This window comes from Penicillium robsamsonii, assembly GCF_028829455.1.
Source record: "Penicillium robsamsonii strain IBT 29466 chromosome Unknown utg000002l_segment0_segment0, whole genome shotgun sequence".
NCBI lineage: Eukaryota > Fungi > Ascomycota > Eurotiomycetes > Eurotiales > Aspergillaceae > Penicillium > Penicillium robsamsonii.
In genome coordinates, this window is record NW_026643220.1 from 1509104 (window position 1) to 1524157 (window position 15054).

At 48.7% G+C, this 15054-nt stretch overlaps 6 protein-coding genes across 6 annotated transcripts; 3 read left to right on the top strand and 3 right to left on the bottom strand.

The window, feature by feature from the left end:
- Positions 1–15: 15 nt before the first annotated feature.
- Positions 16–306, top strand: N7447_003834 (uncharacterized protein; the record flags this gene model as incomplete). The annotated part of the gene is given in 3 exon segments (XM_057228109.1): positions 16–94; positions 109–166; positions 180–306. 3 exon segments carry the CDS (start codon positions 16–18, stop codon positions 304–306), a joined length of 264 nt encoding a protein of 87 aa, XP_057087450.1.
- Positions 307–2291: 1985 nt separating this feature from the next.
- N7447_003835 (putative ARID/BRIGHT domain protein (SWI1)) lies at positions 2292–5231 on the top strand (the record flags this gene model as incomplete). The annotated part of the gene is made up of 1 exon (XM_057228110.1): positions 2292–5231. The coding sequence occupies one exon, from the start codon at positions 2292–2294 to the stop codon at positions 5229–5231; it is 2940 nt and encodes a 979-aa protein (XP_057087451.1).
- Positions 5232–8015: 2784 nt separating this feature from the next.
- Positions 8016–8868, bottom strand: N7447_003836 (mitochondrial 54S ribosomal protein mL49; the record flags this gene model as incomplete). Its single annotated transcript, XM_057228111.1, has 3 exons — positions 8016–8066; positions 8128–8513; positions 8718–8868. 3 exons carry the CDS (start codon positions 8866–8868, stop codon positions 8016–8018), a joined length of 588 nt encoding a protein of 195 aa, XP_057087452.1.
- A 269-nt stretch (positions 8869–9137) lies between these two features.
- Positions 9138–10778, top strand: N7447_003837 (eukaryotic translation initiation factor 3 subunit E; the record flags this gene model as incomplete). The annotated part of the gene is made up of 2 exons (XM_057228112.1): positions 9138–10261; positions 10326–10778. Coding segments are annotated over 2 exons (1338 nt in total), but the record flags the coding sequence as incomplete, so codon positions are not given.
- A 961-nt stretch (positions 10779–11739) lies between these two features.
- On the bottom strand, positions 11740–12252 carry N7447_003838 (uncharacterized protein; the record flags this gene model as incomplete). The annotated part of the gene is made up of 3 exons (XM_057228113.1): positions 11740–11943; positions 12031–12072; positions 12136–12252. 3 exons carry the CDS (start codon positions 12250–12252, stop codon positions 11740–11742), a joined length of 363 nt encoding a protein of 120 aa, XP_057087454.1.
- A 1338-nt stretch (positions 12253–13590) lies between these two features.
- Positions 13591–14670, bottom strand: N7447_003839 (ArsA family ATPase; the record flags this gene model as incomplete). Its single annotated transcript, XM_057228114.1, has 2 exons — positions 13591–14223; positions 14284–14670. The coding sequence occupies 2 exons, from the start codon at positions 14668–14670 to the stop codon at positions 13591–13593; spliced, it is 1020 nt and encodes a 339-aa protein (XP_057087455.1).
- Positions 14671–15054: the final 384 nt, after the last annotated feature.

Below are 15054 nucleotides of genomic sequence, written 5' to 3' on the forward strand. Positions count from 1 at the left end.
GAAGATGGTTGGTGAATGACGCGCTGTGTGAAGGGCTCGGAGTTGAGCCATCTGGAGCTTTCGATGCTATGGGCCCGGGAAGCTTATCCATCACGTGATGTCAACCAGTCCAGCAGTTCAGTAGATTCACTGCCAATGCGTTTAGGGCCACGAAAGACATATTAATGTAATTCCCACAGATTATTTCTACATTATATTATGCATATTGTTGACTCCATTATCCCAAGATTACTAGTAAAATATTGTGGCAATAGCCGATACGGTAACACTACCAAATTAACCGCCCGTCAACTTGCAATACAATAACCTCACCCAGAACTATGAGACCACTTACACAGAACCTTGGAAAGTTCTAATAGTTCCGACCATGATTTCCTCCTGTGTCTTGTCTCGAACAAATATACACTAATCATGTCCAGGTGGGTGTATCAATCCAAATATATGTTGTATGGTCAGACGCTAGCGGCTGCTGCGGAATATGAAACCCTGGAGCCAATGACGAGTTTCTCAGGCTCATTTGCCTGGGGTGTTTGTTTCGTATAGTGATGTGTAAGATGATGCACGAAGCATTCTACCAGTTTGGACACCTGATCAGGGTCAAGGAGAATATCATATTGGACCGCCGTGCGCAAAGGCTTTTGGGACAGTTAGCATTCTTGCCACTGGTGTTAGCTATGACCTCTAGCTCTCAAATCCCTACAGAAATGAAATGAAGAAAAGTTGATCCAATTATCTCTAGTGGTGGAGTAGGCCGGGACGACGGTAGGTGGGACAGGCACCAAAGCCGTCATGATTTCCTATGCGGATCGAGTCGGATCCTTGCACGGGGCTCACTAGGAAACCCAGATCAATCCACTCTCGTTGACCTCGAATTTTTGGTGACTTCGGAGGATTGGGCGCGCATCGATGTAATTATCAGACGCTAGCCCAAGCTTTATATAAGGGGAACCGCCCACTGGTCACCGTCACGGCTCTAGATCTTTTTTTTCCTCTTTCCATATTATTTCTTTTCCCCTTCCCCCCAGATTTCAGTCTGTAAAGACTCCATTTTTCATGACACTTTACTCCTTTTGAAATTTATCATTTGGTGGCTGCTAACCTCAGACCTAAATCGGGTTGGTATATATGATCTAACCTGACTTGGCCACCTGAGCAGACGGTTGGAATGGATCATCGTTTAGATGATTTACAAAATCTGAGGGGAAGATGGGGGTTTTATGGGAATTTTCTCTCAGAAAGGGATTTCCTTCATATATATTTCCCCTCTTCCCTAAAATTTTCCATTATTCTCCTGTGTGGTCAGTCTCTTCTATATGTAGGTTGAGGCTGGCAACACTGAACGGGAGAATGAAAACCAATGGGAAATCCAAACTAACATAAGGGAGAAAAAAAAGAAACTCCCAGAGAAAGAGAAAGAAAAACAAAAGACCCCCAAAACCAAACAAGAGACTCTAAAAGCAAGAGATAACTAACCTAGTAACACAAGTGGGAGGTTTACCCTGTGAGAAAAAGCTCTGACCTTAATTTTCCCTCATTCTCTTCTCTCCACTTCCCCTTTCATCCCTAACTGACCGGATCTTGTGAACTGATAGGTACGCCATCTCTATATGATTGCTTTGCTTTTTTTTTTTTTAGGGATACCTATTATTATTTACCTGTGATATTATTTGGTTGTGGCCACGCACCCCCTTCTTTTTTATGCCTTCTGTAGCTAACCCACCATTTGTCCCTGATTGCTGGAGGAGCTTCTATTATTATTTTATCTTGGCTCTTTGAAGATTAAGAGTGACACCTTCCCTGTTCATGATTTGCTAACTCTTTAGCCTACCCCAGCTCTTACCTTTCCCCTTCCCCCCCCCCACTCCAATCTCTTGACGCCTTTGCCTCCGTCCTCCTCCGTGGTTTGTTGCCTTAGGCTACTACACCACGTGACCGTCGCTGGCCAACCTCTGTCCCCCTTCATATCCCCCCCATCTGCCAATTCCGGGACCCGGCTTCAGTCACCGTTTAAAAAAAGCGGAATTTAAATCACTTCAGCCTTATCGGTATGTACCTCATTCCCTCCCCTCATTACCCCCCAAATTATCTCCAATAATTCCTATGCTGTTCCCACCTCTTTGAAGTGTCGCGACCGGGACTGCGCGACTCCAAACATCTCACCTCCCGACGCGTCCACATCTTTGGACTAAACCCTATACTTTCTTATATGACATCTTCGCCAATTTTCGCGATGCAGCCAATGTTCACCTGCTGACTCGTCATAGGTAGATGGGTTGGCAAAACCGCTCGACATGAATGCCTGGCTTGCCGACGCCTCGAATATTCCTGGCCAGGATAATGGCGCTTTTCATCCATCCACTATAGATCCCTCAACTGCTTTTCTTCATGGCTCCCCGACCCCCCAGGATCCATCCCAATTCCAGCGCATGTTCAATAATGGCGTGCCGCGGAACGCTTCCCCAGGCTTCCACAATCCAAACCAAGTGATTCCGTCCAAGCGAGCGCGGCCAGAAGATGGCATGCCCATGTCGCCAAGGGCAGCACCGGGTGGCGTGACGGGGTCGCGATCCCAAACTCCTCACCAACAATTTCCAGGTTATCAAGGACCGGCCAATGGCAATCCGCAATTTCCCCAACACCCAACACCATACCAGCATCTTCAGCAAGGAGCTTCTCCGAATGTAACGCAGTCGCCCATTATGCAGGATTTTGATCAACAAAGCGTTCGTATGGGAACGGCTTCTCCGAGCCCCTTCTCGCCCGCTGGCCCGCACCCTGGAACCCAAATGTCTCCGTCGCAGTCGGACCACGGCAGTCGCGTGAATACGCCCCAGAACGCCAACTTTATGCAGACACAGCAGTTTGGTGGAATGACATCGGGAGCCCCCCAACCCTCGATGCAGGCGCCACAGTTCAATGGCATGCAACAAGTACCCCAGGGCTACCATCAAGCTTTAGCGAACCAACAACAGCGGCTGCATGCTATGCAACAGCAGACAAGGATCAATTCAAATCCTGCAATGGCTGGACGGCAGGCTCAAGGAGGCATGAACCCGATGGCCAATCCTCAGCAGCAGCAGCAGCCCATGGGAGGAGTGAGACAAATGCCACCAAACATGCAGTCGAACATGCCGAAACCCAGTAACCCGGAAGGATTCTTGCGCTCATTGCAGAAATTCATGATGAGCCAGAACCTTCCTATGGATCCAAATCCTATTGTCAGTGGTCGGCCGGTCAACCTCGTTCAGCTCTACGCCACCGTGATGAAGATGGGAGGATCAAAAAAGGTCACAGCAACAAACATGTGGCCAGCGGTCGCACATCAGCTGCAATTCCCCCAGATGCAATACCCTATGGCTGCACAGGAGATTCAAGCGCACCACTCAAGGAACTTGGGTCCTTACGAACAAGCTTTCATCAGCTCACAACAAAAACAAATGGCGGACCAGATGCAGCAGCAGCAACAACATCAAAACCAGCAGCAGCAAGGCGGGATACCGCGGCAGCCTAGTCAATTCAACTCTCCTTCGGTGAAACCTAATGCAGGCTTTGAGCAAGCTCAAACAATGGCACAGTCCCCACAGAATAACACACCAGTTCATAATATTGCTCCAGGAAATCCAGTGAATGGATTTGCTACGCCGACACACGCGCGAAGCCAAAGCAGACCAGCCCAGGCCGGACATCGGCCAAGCATCTCGAGGGCATCGCAACCACCGGTCCCACCCACTGAAGCCGCTGCCGCACAGTTCGCAGCTCCTTCCCCGCAATCCACAAAGGGTGTTACGCCTATTCCGGGACAACAGCAGCCAGGACGACAAGAACAAAAGCCAGAACAGCTAGTAAAACGACCCATCGAGGAAACCTTCAAACCGATGGTTCTGACAGGAAGTCGTTTCCACGGGCCCATTGTTATCGATGATATGTACCAGGTTGGCGAGGATATCTCAAGGCTCAAACCAGATGTGCCAGGCTTTGCAGAACTAGGAGTTGTTGATATTCACGCGCTGACAATGGCGCTCAAGTCCGGGATCTATGCCGAGATCCGGGTTGCCTTGGATACCCTCACCACACTCTCTGGTGAACCATCTGTTCAGATATCATTGGAGAATTGTGATGACTTAGTAGAGAGCCTGGTCGACTGTGCTGAAGACCAGGTCGACCTTCTAGCACAGCACACCTTGGAAGAGTCGGATACTATGCTTCTCCGTTCCTACGATGAAGTCACACGAGACTGCCAGACTGAAAACACATCGCTTGCAGAGGTTCCTCAATTTGGAAGTATTGAGTACGAACTAGACCGGGCCGTCGATCGACTCATCTGTATCACCACTATTCTGCGCAATTTCTCGTTCAGCGAGACGAATTTCTTACCTCTTGGTATTCCTCCCGTCGCCCAGCTGTTTTCCGCCGTCTTCCGTTACATGGGAACTCGCAAGATGTTCCTGCGGACAAGCCACAACACGTTAGACTTTATGAAGGATGCAGTGATCTTGCTGAGTAACTTGGCGCATGTCGTTCAAATTCCCGGCAAGGATGAGGCACTAAATCTGTTGGTTTTCCTGTTGGCGTTCTCGCCTGAACCCGAACCTACATCAGCTTCCGGAAAAGTGATGTTCACTACATTCAACTCTTCGGTTGATCGATACACCCCAGCTGCTGTTGACGGGCTTGCCAAAATGTTGGCTAGAGATGACCCGAACCGAACTTACTTCAAGGCCATTTTCTCTGGCGATGGGTCTGCTCTTCCCCAGCCGGAGTTGTTAACTCGCGCGTTTGGGCTTGCTATCTCCTGTGTCCCCGACAAAAAGCCCATGGCCGTCGTGGATGCACGCAAAGTGTTTTTGATGCAAGGCCTTTTGTCGGCCGATGTCCTCACTACATTCGCCGATGGCTCTCTTGCCAAAGCGTGGCTTGAGTCAGTCGATGGATTCGCTGTCCATCTCCTGCGACTTTCTTGCGCACTGTGTACAGAACGCATCCCACAAATCAACATGCGGCAAAGAAGTCAGGCCGAAGCCGATGCGTATGCCTTTAGCTCGATTGTCAACCGAGGACTGGGTATTCTACGCCGACTCGCCGAAAAATCAAAGCAAGTCGACAACACCCCTCTCAACATCCCATCTGGAATCCTTCCTAGAAAAGAAAGCCTGCTAGGTGCACTGCTCCTCCCCAACATCGACGGTGGTGTTGTTCGCCAGCTCCTCACATATGCTCGGTTGGCGGAGTAAATGATGTCCACATGAACCTCCAGTGCGCCGGTGACATGTTGGTTTTCGTACCAGTCCCACCTGGGAGGAATCGGATCCTCTCCCACTTAGCATATACGACAATCTTGATTTTCTCTCATGTCATTTGTACTCATGCCGACTATCAGTCTTTCTATTCTTAACTTTTGGGCGCTGGTGGGTGATGGGGCTTTTATTTTTGTTCTTGTGAGATAGCGTTCTGTTCTGCTTCGGTGTACAATGCTAAAAATACCCTCGACGCAAATCGAGAGATACTTGCATCATGACCAATTGACCATTGCTTCCATTTAAAGTCGCAAGTGTCAAATTAGTGGCTTAGCGCAGATTCGTAGTTGTGCCCAGCCACATTGAAGCATCCAGCAGTAATGGAAGAGGGCACGCAAGCCCTCAATGTCGTCTGCTTGCGGAAGTAATTTGGAAATTTATGTCTTTAAACAGGTCTGCCTGTGGCCTACATTGGCATACTCCCCAATTGCATATTAAGCATACATATTGCGTACTGTTACAAGTTTCCAATTTGATCTGCCGCCGCTTTTATGAGGGTGCTCAGGCTCAGGCTCACTGAGTAGATGTCAACACGGAATTAATCAATACTCTAAAATCCTGCAGGATGGACAGTAGGGTTTTATATAAGGTGGCATAAAGGATCACGATAAGAGGGTTTAAAGTCTTTTATGCTGTTCTAAACATATCTCCTTTATCGCGAACTAATACCGACTTCTCCCCGATGCTTCATTATTTCTACATATCTATTTTAAGGAATTCTTTATCTCGGATGGGGACATCCTCCTAGAAGAGAGGGGATAATTATAATAGATAAAGATCCTTATAACATAGAGACGGAGTCACCTGATCGCATCGGTCAAGGAGTGCCAATGAGGCTGTGAGGTGTGAGGGTGCAGAGAGGAATCATCTTCTCTCTTGATATTTTTCTAGTTCTTCTGGTTGCCATGAGACTATGCGGCGCTTGCAACGTTGCAATATCCTAGCTCAAGTGCATGGTTCTACTGAAAGGGGACCACTATCAATTCGCGCATTTGTATTTCTGCGGCTTCAAGCGGGGTAGACTGGTATATGTAAAGGATAAATGACATTAGGTAGCGTGGTAGACGGGCTTATTGACGAAGGAAATGTCCAAATTTCTTTTCTTCTTCCGAGCCTGTACACCAGTCGCTGGTATAACCGGAGTTAGATCTAACCTGATTAGGAATAGACAATCCCTACCTGTTCATCGGAAGCTCTATATGCAGAGCCGTTACGAAGGAAAGGCTTAACTCCACATTACACCCCAGCTGAGTTCTGAGGTAGGTAACCCCTACGTCGATATAACCGATATGATCGCCCGTTTAAAGACTATTTTCGTAAACCCGAACTATCGTGCCGAAGCATACACTGCAAACCATAAGTTAATGATAAAACCGAAGGATAGCTTCCCTAACTTCCTCGCGGAATTTATATAGCTCGCTAAAGAAGCTATCGTCGTTTAGGAGAATTATCTAATATTTTATTATCTTTAAAAGTCTGATCTTTAATACTATTATACCGAGACGAGTGAATGAAGGTTAAACTCACTATGGCATATTTAAAAGCAGTATTTTTTATTTAACTAAGTAGTTTAGAGGCAGAGGAATGATAAAGACCGTTATTTTTTAAATAAGTGACAAAATATATATCCCTTTTAAGATGGCATCACTTTAGGCAGAAATGCGAAGTGAGAGGGGGCGATGTTTAGAGATCCTAGGATTTAAACGAAATAGCTATGGGCCCTTAGAACAGCTTAGTAGGCTCCTGGGAACACCCCGCGGGCTCCCAGGAGCCCATCGGGGTATTGCTGTTGATTGTTTCGGTTTACGGATTACGTAGTAATGGCGCGAAAGACATGACGTTATACGCTCAGGAAAGTCTTCGGCTTGTGCGCTCACTGGCGAGAGAAGTAGTTCATCATCGTCACCTGCTGAACACCGATTCCTCTAGTTGGCTTGATACATGGAAGTCCAAAGCCCGATTAGGGGATCGCCGGGCTGGTAAGCGAAGTATTCCGAGGGGTATTCCCAGGAGCATAGGCTAAAATGGGAAAACAATGAGTCGATTGAATAGTCCCACTGTGAGGCTTTTTTACTTGGATAGAATCGAGACCGCTGGAACGAACGGTCACGTTGGTTGCGCCTGTCCTTTTTTGATGGATTTTATTGACGTTGCTCACTCAGCCCGCTTGTCCCTAGGTACACTCAGTGAGCACTAAAACGGGAAGGGAAATGTCTCGAGTGCCAGGCATTATCCGGTACATATGGAAATGCATGTGGTCATTCAATGTAAAAACACTAGCACCCATCGAATCATCCAGAATGTACATATTGAAAGTGTTACAGGTAGAGAGAAAAACAAGGGAACGAAAACAAAAATAAAAGCAGGTGCACGCCAGAAGACACGACCGGATAGATAAGACACGAACACCAAAGGAAAAGAAAAGGAAAAAAGGGGAAGAAAAACAACCCACAACGAGATTAACGTATGCACCGAGGGAAGAGAGAGAGATCAAGGAAATAGATATTACCCATTCACATCAGGGACCACCGTGAGCGTTCGTTTCTTTCTTTCTCCTCCCTTATTTTCGACGTGATTTTTCTTGATCTCTCCGAGAAGTATGATCTAGCATACCCCTCGTAATAGGGGGGTATGAATGATGCTTTTTGAGGGTGAATCTTGGGGCCAATTGTTGAATCGCTGGTTTGTAGGATAAGATTGAGGTATTAGAGAAGAAAGTATTTAGAATTCCCGCTCCTGGAGGAAGTTCACAATCTCGGGTTTGCGCCAGCCCTGTATTAAGACATCAGTTTCTGCCGCGTGATAATTAATTGCACTGTAGAAGCGAACATACCTTAACAATGATGTGGCCAGTGAGTCGGTTGAGAGTAACATCCGGGTTAGGCTTGTTTCCGTCAACAACACCCAGGGCAGCAGCTAGGTCATTGCGGAGCGCGTCCAGATCGCCTTCGGTCTTCTGGAGCTTGGTGAGTTGCTTGGTGCCGCCGGCCTTTGTGACGACGTAGACAGGCAGCTGATTGGAGGCAGTGCGACGGACGAAATAGGGGAGGTTGGTGAGCTGCAGGGGCGGACTGGGTTTCTTGTCTGATTTGGCTGGAGTGGGGATCGCGGATGAGGCGGTGGATTGTTGTTTCAGGGCTTGCGCTTGACGGCCGAGATGAGCGAGGAAGGTACGGCTTTGGCGGGTAGGGAGAGTAGGGAGAGTGAATTGAGGACGATCTGAGGTCAAGTATCAGCTATGCGCTCTTTTCCCCGTCGACGCGAAACCAACACGACATAGATGGGTGTTTTTTTTTCTTCTTTCTTTCCCTCTTCTTTCTTCCCTGTTGGTTACAAAATATGCAGGACCCAAAATTCGTCCATGCTCTTGTAGGCCCTAGGAGATCGAAAGATCAAGATGAAAGCGAGCAATAGGTAACTTACGTGAAGCTTTCAACCTCGCCTGAGGACATAATGTGGAAAATGAACTACATGTCTGAACGGAAGCCACGGACTGTGCAGAATTGACGCGAAGAGTGGTCGTGGCCTGCTTTCGCATGACCGAGGACGGGCCCGAGTGTAGAAGAGACGCCATTTCTCGGATTCTAAAGGACCAAAAAAATAGACCTGGTTGGAGAAGATGGGGATATCAAGGTAGAGGGCTGGGAAGATCCGAGAGCGACATCTGATGCTTCTCTGCTCAGATTTTCTGCCACCGCTTCTCAACACCCACTTCCAAAAAGGGTTTAGCGCCACCGACGCCCGCACAATCTGCAAATTCTCCATTGATCGCGGTTGGCCTTTGTTATCCCCCTCTAGACCTTTAACCCCCTTCTGCCATCTTTTGAGATTAAATATGGCAGACAACGCCCCCCTACCGCTGAGAATTTGCTCAGCGGCGCTGCTGCTCACGCCGAGGAGATCGCCTCCCAGCATGATTTGCTCCCCCGACTCATCCCGTACCTCGACCGTCACCTGGTCTTCCCCCTGCTCGAATTCAGCGCTACAGGCGATGAGGAGGACAAGGAAATCACTCGGGCGAAGTACGAGCTTCTGAAGCACACCAACATGACCGACTACGTCGCCAACTTGTGGCAGGAGATCAACGATTCCGACACCATTCCCGAAGAGTTTGTGAAGAAGCGCGAGGAGGTTCTGGCCAAGCTACAGCACTACCAGGATCAGAGCGCGAAGATTACCGAATTGTTGCAGGATGAGGAAGTCGTTGGTAACCTGCGAAGCGACAAGGCCGCCAACTTGCGGTTCCTCGAGGAACAGCACGGTGTCACCAACGAGATGGTCAACTCTCTCCACGACTACGGACGGTTCCAGTACAGCTGCGGCAGCTATGGAAATGCCGCTGAGCTTCTTTACCAGTTCCGTGTTCTTTCCACCGACAACGACAAGGTTGCCGCCGCCACATGGGGTAAGCTCGCATCAGAGATCCTGACCACCAACTGGGAGGGTGCTATGGAGGAGGTTCAGAAGGTCAAGGACTCAATTGAGACCCGCCTGTTCAACAACCCCCTGGCTCAGCTCACCAACCGCTCGTGGCTCATCCACTGGTCGCTGTTCCCCTTCTTCAACCACGACCCCGCCCGCGACGTCCTCACCGACCTCTTCTTCTCTCCCGCCTACATCAATACCATCCAGACCAGCTGCCCTTGGGTTTTGCGGTACCTTGCCGCCGCTGTTATCACCAACCGCAGCCGCCCCCACAAGCACTCCGGTGTCTACCAGAAGCAATTGAAGGATCTGATCCGCGTTGTTCGCCAGGAGGACTACGAGTACACCGACCCCGTCACCGATTTCGTCAAGGCCCTTTACGTCGATTTCGATTTCGAGGAAGCACAGAAGAAGCTCGGCGAGGCAGAGGATGTGCTCCGCAGCGATTTCTTCCTTGTCTCGGCCGCCGATGCCTTCGTTGACGCTGCCCGCCACCTCATCTCCGAGAGCTACTGCAAGATTCACCAGCGTATTGACATCAAGTAAGTTTTTATATTGGAAAATTGACACGAACAACAGACTAATGGTGCTTTTTTTTCTTTTTAGCGACCTTTCCGCTCGCCTCGGTCTGAACCAGGACGAGGGTGAGAAGTGGATTGTCAACCTTATTCGCGATACCCGGGTTGACGCCAAGATCGATTACAAGGAGGGCACTGTCATCATGAACCACCCCCCTCAGTCGGTCTACCAGCAAGTCATCGAGAAGACCAAAGGTGCCTTCTTCCGCACACAAGTCTTGAGCTCTGCTGTTGCAAAATAAAAACACCATGACCTTGATGTTGAAAACTGAACTTTTCTCTGTTATGTGATTTCCAACTTGTTTCTGCCTGCCCCCCCCCATTTTTAGTGATCTCCCCGTGTAGGTCACAACACGGTTGTTTGGGGACTCCATGCAGAGTGGCATCCGGCTGGCGTTTTTTCGGGGGTCCACACTTATTTCTTTACCTCTTTAGTCTTGCAGTTCTTATGCACACACTCTCTCCCCATATTTTTACTTCCGTCGGATATTTTGCTGGACCTCTTTATGTATTGGCCATTTCTGACCCTGGAGGCTCGGAGGGAGGGGTCCCCAAAAGCAGCCATGGCGCCCCCTCCCCCTGTCTCATCTTCGGAGGGGAAAAAAGATGAGAGATGGAGATATGATGTAGTAGACTCTTTTGATCCTAGGGTCTGATTTATCTATGCTGTTACGAATGGTCTATAGAGATGAGTGAAAGATGATGTCTTTGTGACAATAACTCTTGTTCTAACCTATCCTGAAGCTAGAGCTTCGTAAAGCTTCAAGTACTGCTGGGCATTATGTCTCGGTTTATTATTGATTCGTAAGTATCATAATCAGCGTTGAACATGATTCCTTTCGGTGTGTTGGCATAAGATCCGTCTATTTCTGCCTCTTCCAGCCCTAGAATATATACCCTCTACGTAGTTGATAGGACCATCCCGCATGTCTTCTTTTCCTCCGAACCCTAAAAGATCAGTCCAGCTTATAATTTGAGGATAACGGCGCTAAATCTAAGATTCTAACACAAAATCAGATTTGGCGTCATAACTCTAGAGATATTCAAGACCAGAGATAAAAGAGAAGGGTATATCAAAACGAGACAAAAGGCACATGTTCCTATCAGTCCAAGACAGGGCTACGCTATTGCCCAAAGAGCCACTTCCATCCTAGGATTGGAATTCCTTTCCTTTCACTGATCCGTCCGAGGGCTTTTGTAATCCAAGGATTCCACCTGGGTAATAGAGTCAGGGTGGGAATATCCATGTGGCCAATGTCTCTGTAATCCACGAGATGCCCCGAGGCACGGAGAACGATTTTGAAAAAGGACCAAAGAAAATCGTACCAGGCGGCCATACAGGAAAGTCCTTATAATGTTGCTGGTCGAGAGAATCCTAGAACGGAACCAAAGGCTGGAAAAGAGAAACCAAGTCCAATGGATGGAAGGAAACAAAATTGGCCTCAACGACCACCTCGTGAATCTGGTTGCCTGCGTGCTCCGGATTGACAAATAAGGATGATTTCATTGATATATGGCTCAGAATGAATTGCTGAGTTGTCACTGCTGGAGCTAGAAGTCGAGCCACCGGTGGTGTTGTGGGCCATTCGAGTAGCTTCCTGCTTCTCGTACTCTCGGGACATTACCGCGAGATCATCAATTTGTTCCTATTTGGAAGAGTTAGTGATGTGTAATGTTCGATTCTCTTGCTCTTTCTCCGATTTCAACGTTTTAATAAGATAAGGGAAACAAACCCGCGTGAGTGGCACGCCATTGATGAGGTAACCTTCGCGTCCCTATAATGATATCAGGTTAGAATAGATTGTATAGAGGTTATAGTGGACGCAATGACAACATACTTGGTAGCTGTAGGGTCTAACTGTTGCACTTGGCCCAAGGAAGTAATGAATATTGCCTAGGACAATATGACGGGACAGCCCATACCCCGGAAGCCAGTATTGCTGGACGGGAGACATTGTCAGGGCTAAGAGGTGAGGCGTCGAGACGAGGCGAAGGAAGGGCTAGGGTCTGATGTCAGTCGACGCCGACACAAACGGTCCGTGCCTGTAAGCTCTTTGTGGGACTTTTGGCGCCCCGAAGGACGAGACATCGAGAGTATAAATAAGTTGGTTGATACCCTGGTTCATCGAATAACACTCCCACCAGAAACGGAGACGAATAAGACATATCTCTATCGGGAATGCACTAATCACCAGCCCCCGATCCTTCGGAAGATATGGTCTCACAACAGGTCAATGGTAGCGGGGACCGCGTACCCCCTTCGTCGAACAGCATCCACAAGGTCGCTGTACATGCTCCATAGACAAATGAAACCAACCGGCCACCCACGCATCCGGGTAACTCTTGAGCGAGTTCTCCACGGATGGCGACAAAAAGAAGAAAGGGAAACCAACGGGAAAATCACTAGAAACGGCCCAGGACCTGTGTTCTCACCGTCGAGAGGAGAGTACACATCGGAATGTTCGGGGGCTTGAGGAGGAGAGAACCACCCGCCTCACTTTATCAGCCAACGAGACCCAACCCTTTTTTTTTTTCTTTGATGTATGTCAATTTGGAGCTTCTGACCCTTAAAGCGGAACGGGACCCTAGCCTGCCCACTTATTTTTCTTTACCTCCGACTACCGAGGATTCGGTCCGACAAAAGTGAGGCTTGCGTGGAGGAGCATCGTTCTCGAATCAATCCCAGGGCGCATGGAATTAGAGTGCTTGGAAGCGAAAGCGAATGGGGTCTGACACTCCTTTTCCCTCACCGCAGATTCTCAAACCTATGCAGCGCCAAATTGGCTCTTCCGGCGGTGATGTCGTGGCACCACGGATTGTGGCCTTGGATCGCGGGGCCACTGAGCTGCAGATGTCCTCACTGCAGCTCTCGCTTTTAGGGCATGAACTCGCTTCTAGGGCATAAATTATGTCCCCTTTGAGTTGCCAAGATCAAATTGTATATGGGGTCTTTGGTCATCGAAACACATGGCAGATGGAGATGATTAGGTGTGGAACGATTGGAGGTCCTCTTCTCGAGGATATAGATTAATCGGGTTCAGAATCATTTGGCTAAGAACTGTATGCGTTGTATTTCCGATCGACCGAGAGAGATGATCGAGAGGTTCATTACAGAGGTTAGTCAGGATGTGATAGATTCCATGGATGCATGGACGCATGTCCGTAAGCCTGGATGTTCTACATGGGGGTCGAGCCAATCGTCCACAAGGCCAACGCTTCATGTAATATTCTCTAGTCTTTTCATAATTCGTCCGACATGAGGGAAAACAAAATATCTCGCATTGACATCGCCTTTACTGAGGAGGCACATATGGGGTCACCAACATCTCACTGAACTTCTCCAACTTCTCCTTCCCGCGCACTTCCTCAACAAGCATTGGCATGCGGACCACATTGAAATCCTCATAGAGCTCCTCAATCTGATCGAGGTACTTCTTCTGCATCTTTCTCCGGGCAGTACACTGCTCGCAGCCACTTCCTTCCTTGGGGAACAGCAGCTGGTTGACAACGATTGCGTGGGTATCGATGTTGTAGCTGGTCAATTCCTGGATCATACGTTCCGTCTCGTAGAGCGACAAGAACTCTGCAATGCATACACACACAAAGGTGGTCATGTCTGGGTTCTTGAATTGCGTGTTGACCTCGCTAATAGTCTCTCGCAACGACTCCATCTTCTGCAGCAACTCATCCATATTCTGACCTCCAGGTAGACCGCCACGAGCGCCCAGAATCGAGTTGAGCATCGGACCGAATTGGGTGGAGAGCTGGGAGAGCTTGGCGAGCGCCTTCTCGAGCACGGTAGGGAATTGGAGGAATCGAAGGGTGTGGCCGGTGGGCGCGGTATCGAACACGATGACTTCGTAAGAGAGCGACTTGACCTGCTTCAGGACTTCGGCGAAGGACATAGCTTCGTCAACACCGGGAATCTGTCACCAAAAGTTAGATTTCACACGTAGAGTATATGGCGCAACGGCATAAGCACTTACGCTGAATGCGAGATCCTGCATCATGTTTCCCATGCCCAATCCTGCCATGGGGTCTTCCTGACCATCTCCGGTGGCGAGGAGGTCCTGAATGCTCCCGTTGGGGTCGATTTCCATCGCGCTCAGGTTTGAGTAGCCATCGATCAGACGGGCCTCCTTTCCGAACTTCTGACCGAAAGCATCGCTCAAATTGTGTGCGGGGTCGGTGGAAATGAGGAGGACGGATTTGCGGACTTTGGCCAACTGGATGGCCAGCGAGCATGAGGTGGTGGTCTTACCCACACCTCCTTTTCCTCCGACGAAGATCCAACGAAGAGTGTTTTGGTTGAGAATCGACTGGAGCGTAGGCTCCATGTCGAGGTCGTCGCCATGTACTACGGCGGAAGACATTGTGTGGTTGAAGTTCCAAGGTTGCGACTTGCGAAGTTGGAAGTTCAAGTCCCAGATTGCCCCGCAAAATCGAACTTTCCGGAAGACAAGACTTTCACATCATACATCTTATGATTTTCTTCTTTTTGGTTTCATAATTATACAATTGCCAATGCCTTAGATGCGATATAGAGACTTAACTACCCCTTAACCCCCATTCTTCTACTAATGGGAAAACTTTCCATCGCACTTGGAGCTCTTTGTCGAACAAGCGCAGTTAAGTTGTCTCGGATAATTCGAGATAATTCGATTTACTATATAGATAGTCCCAGAAAGAAGAAGCTATACACATATGCGCGTGGATCCCTAATCGATAGCTGCATGGCACTCTCCGCAGCCATCGGT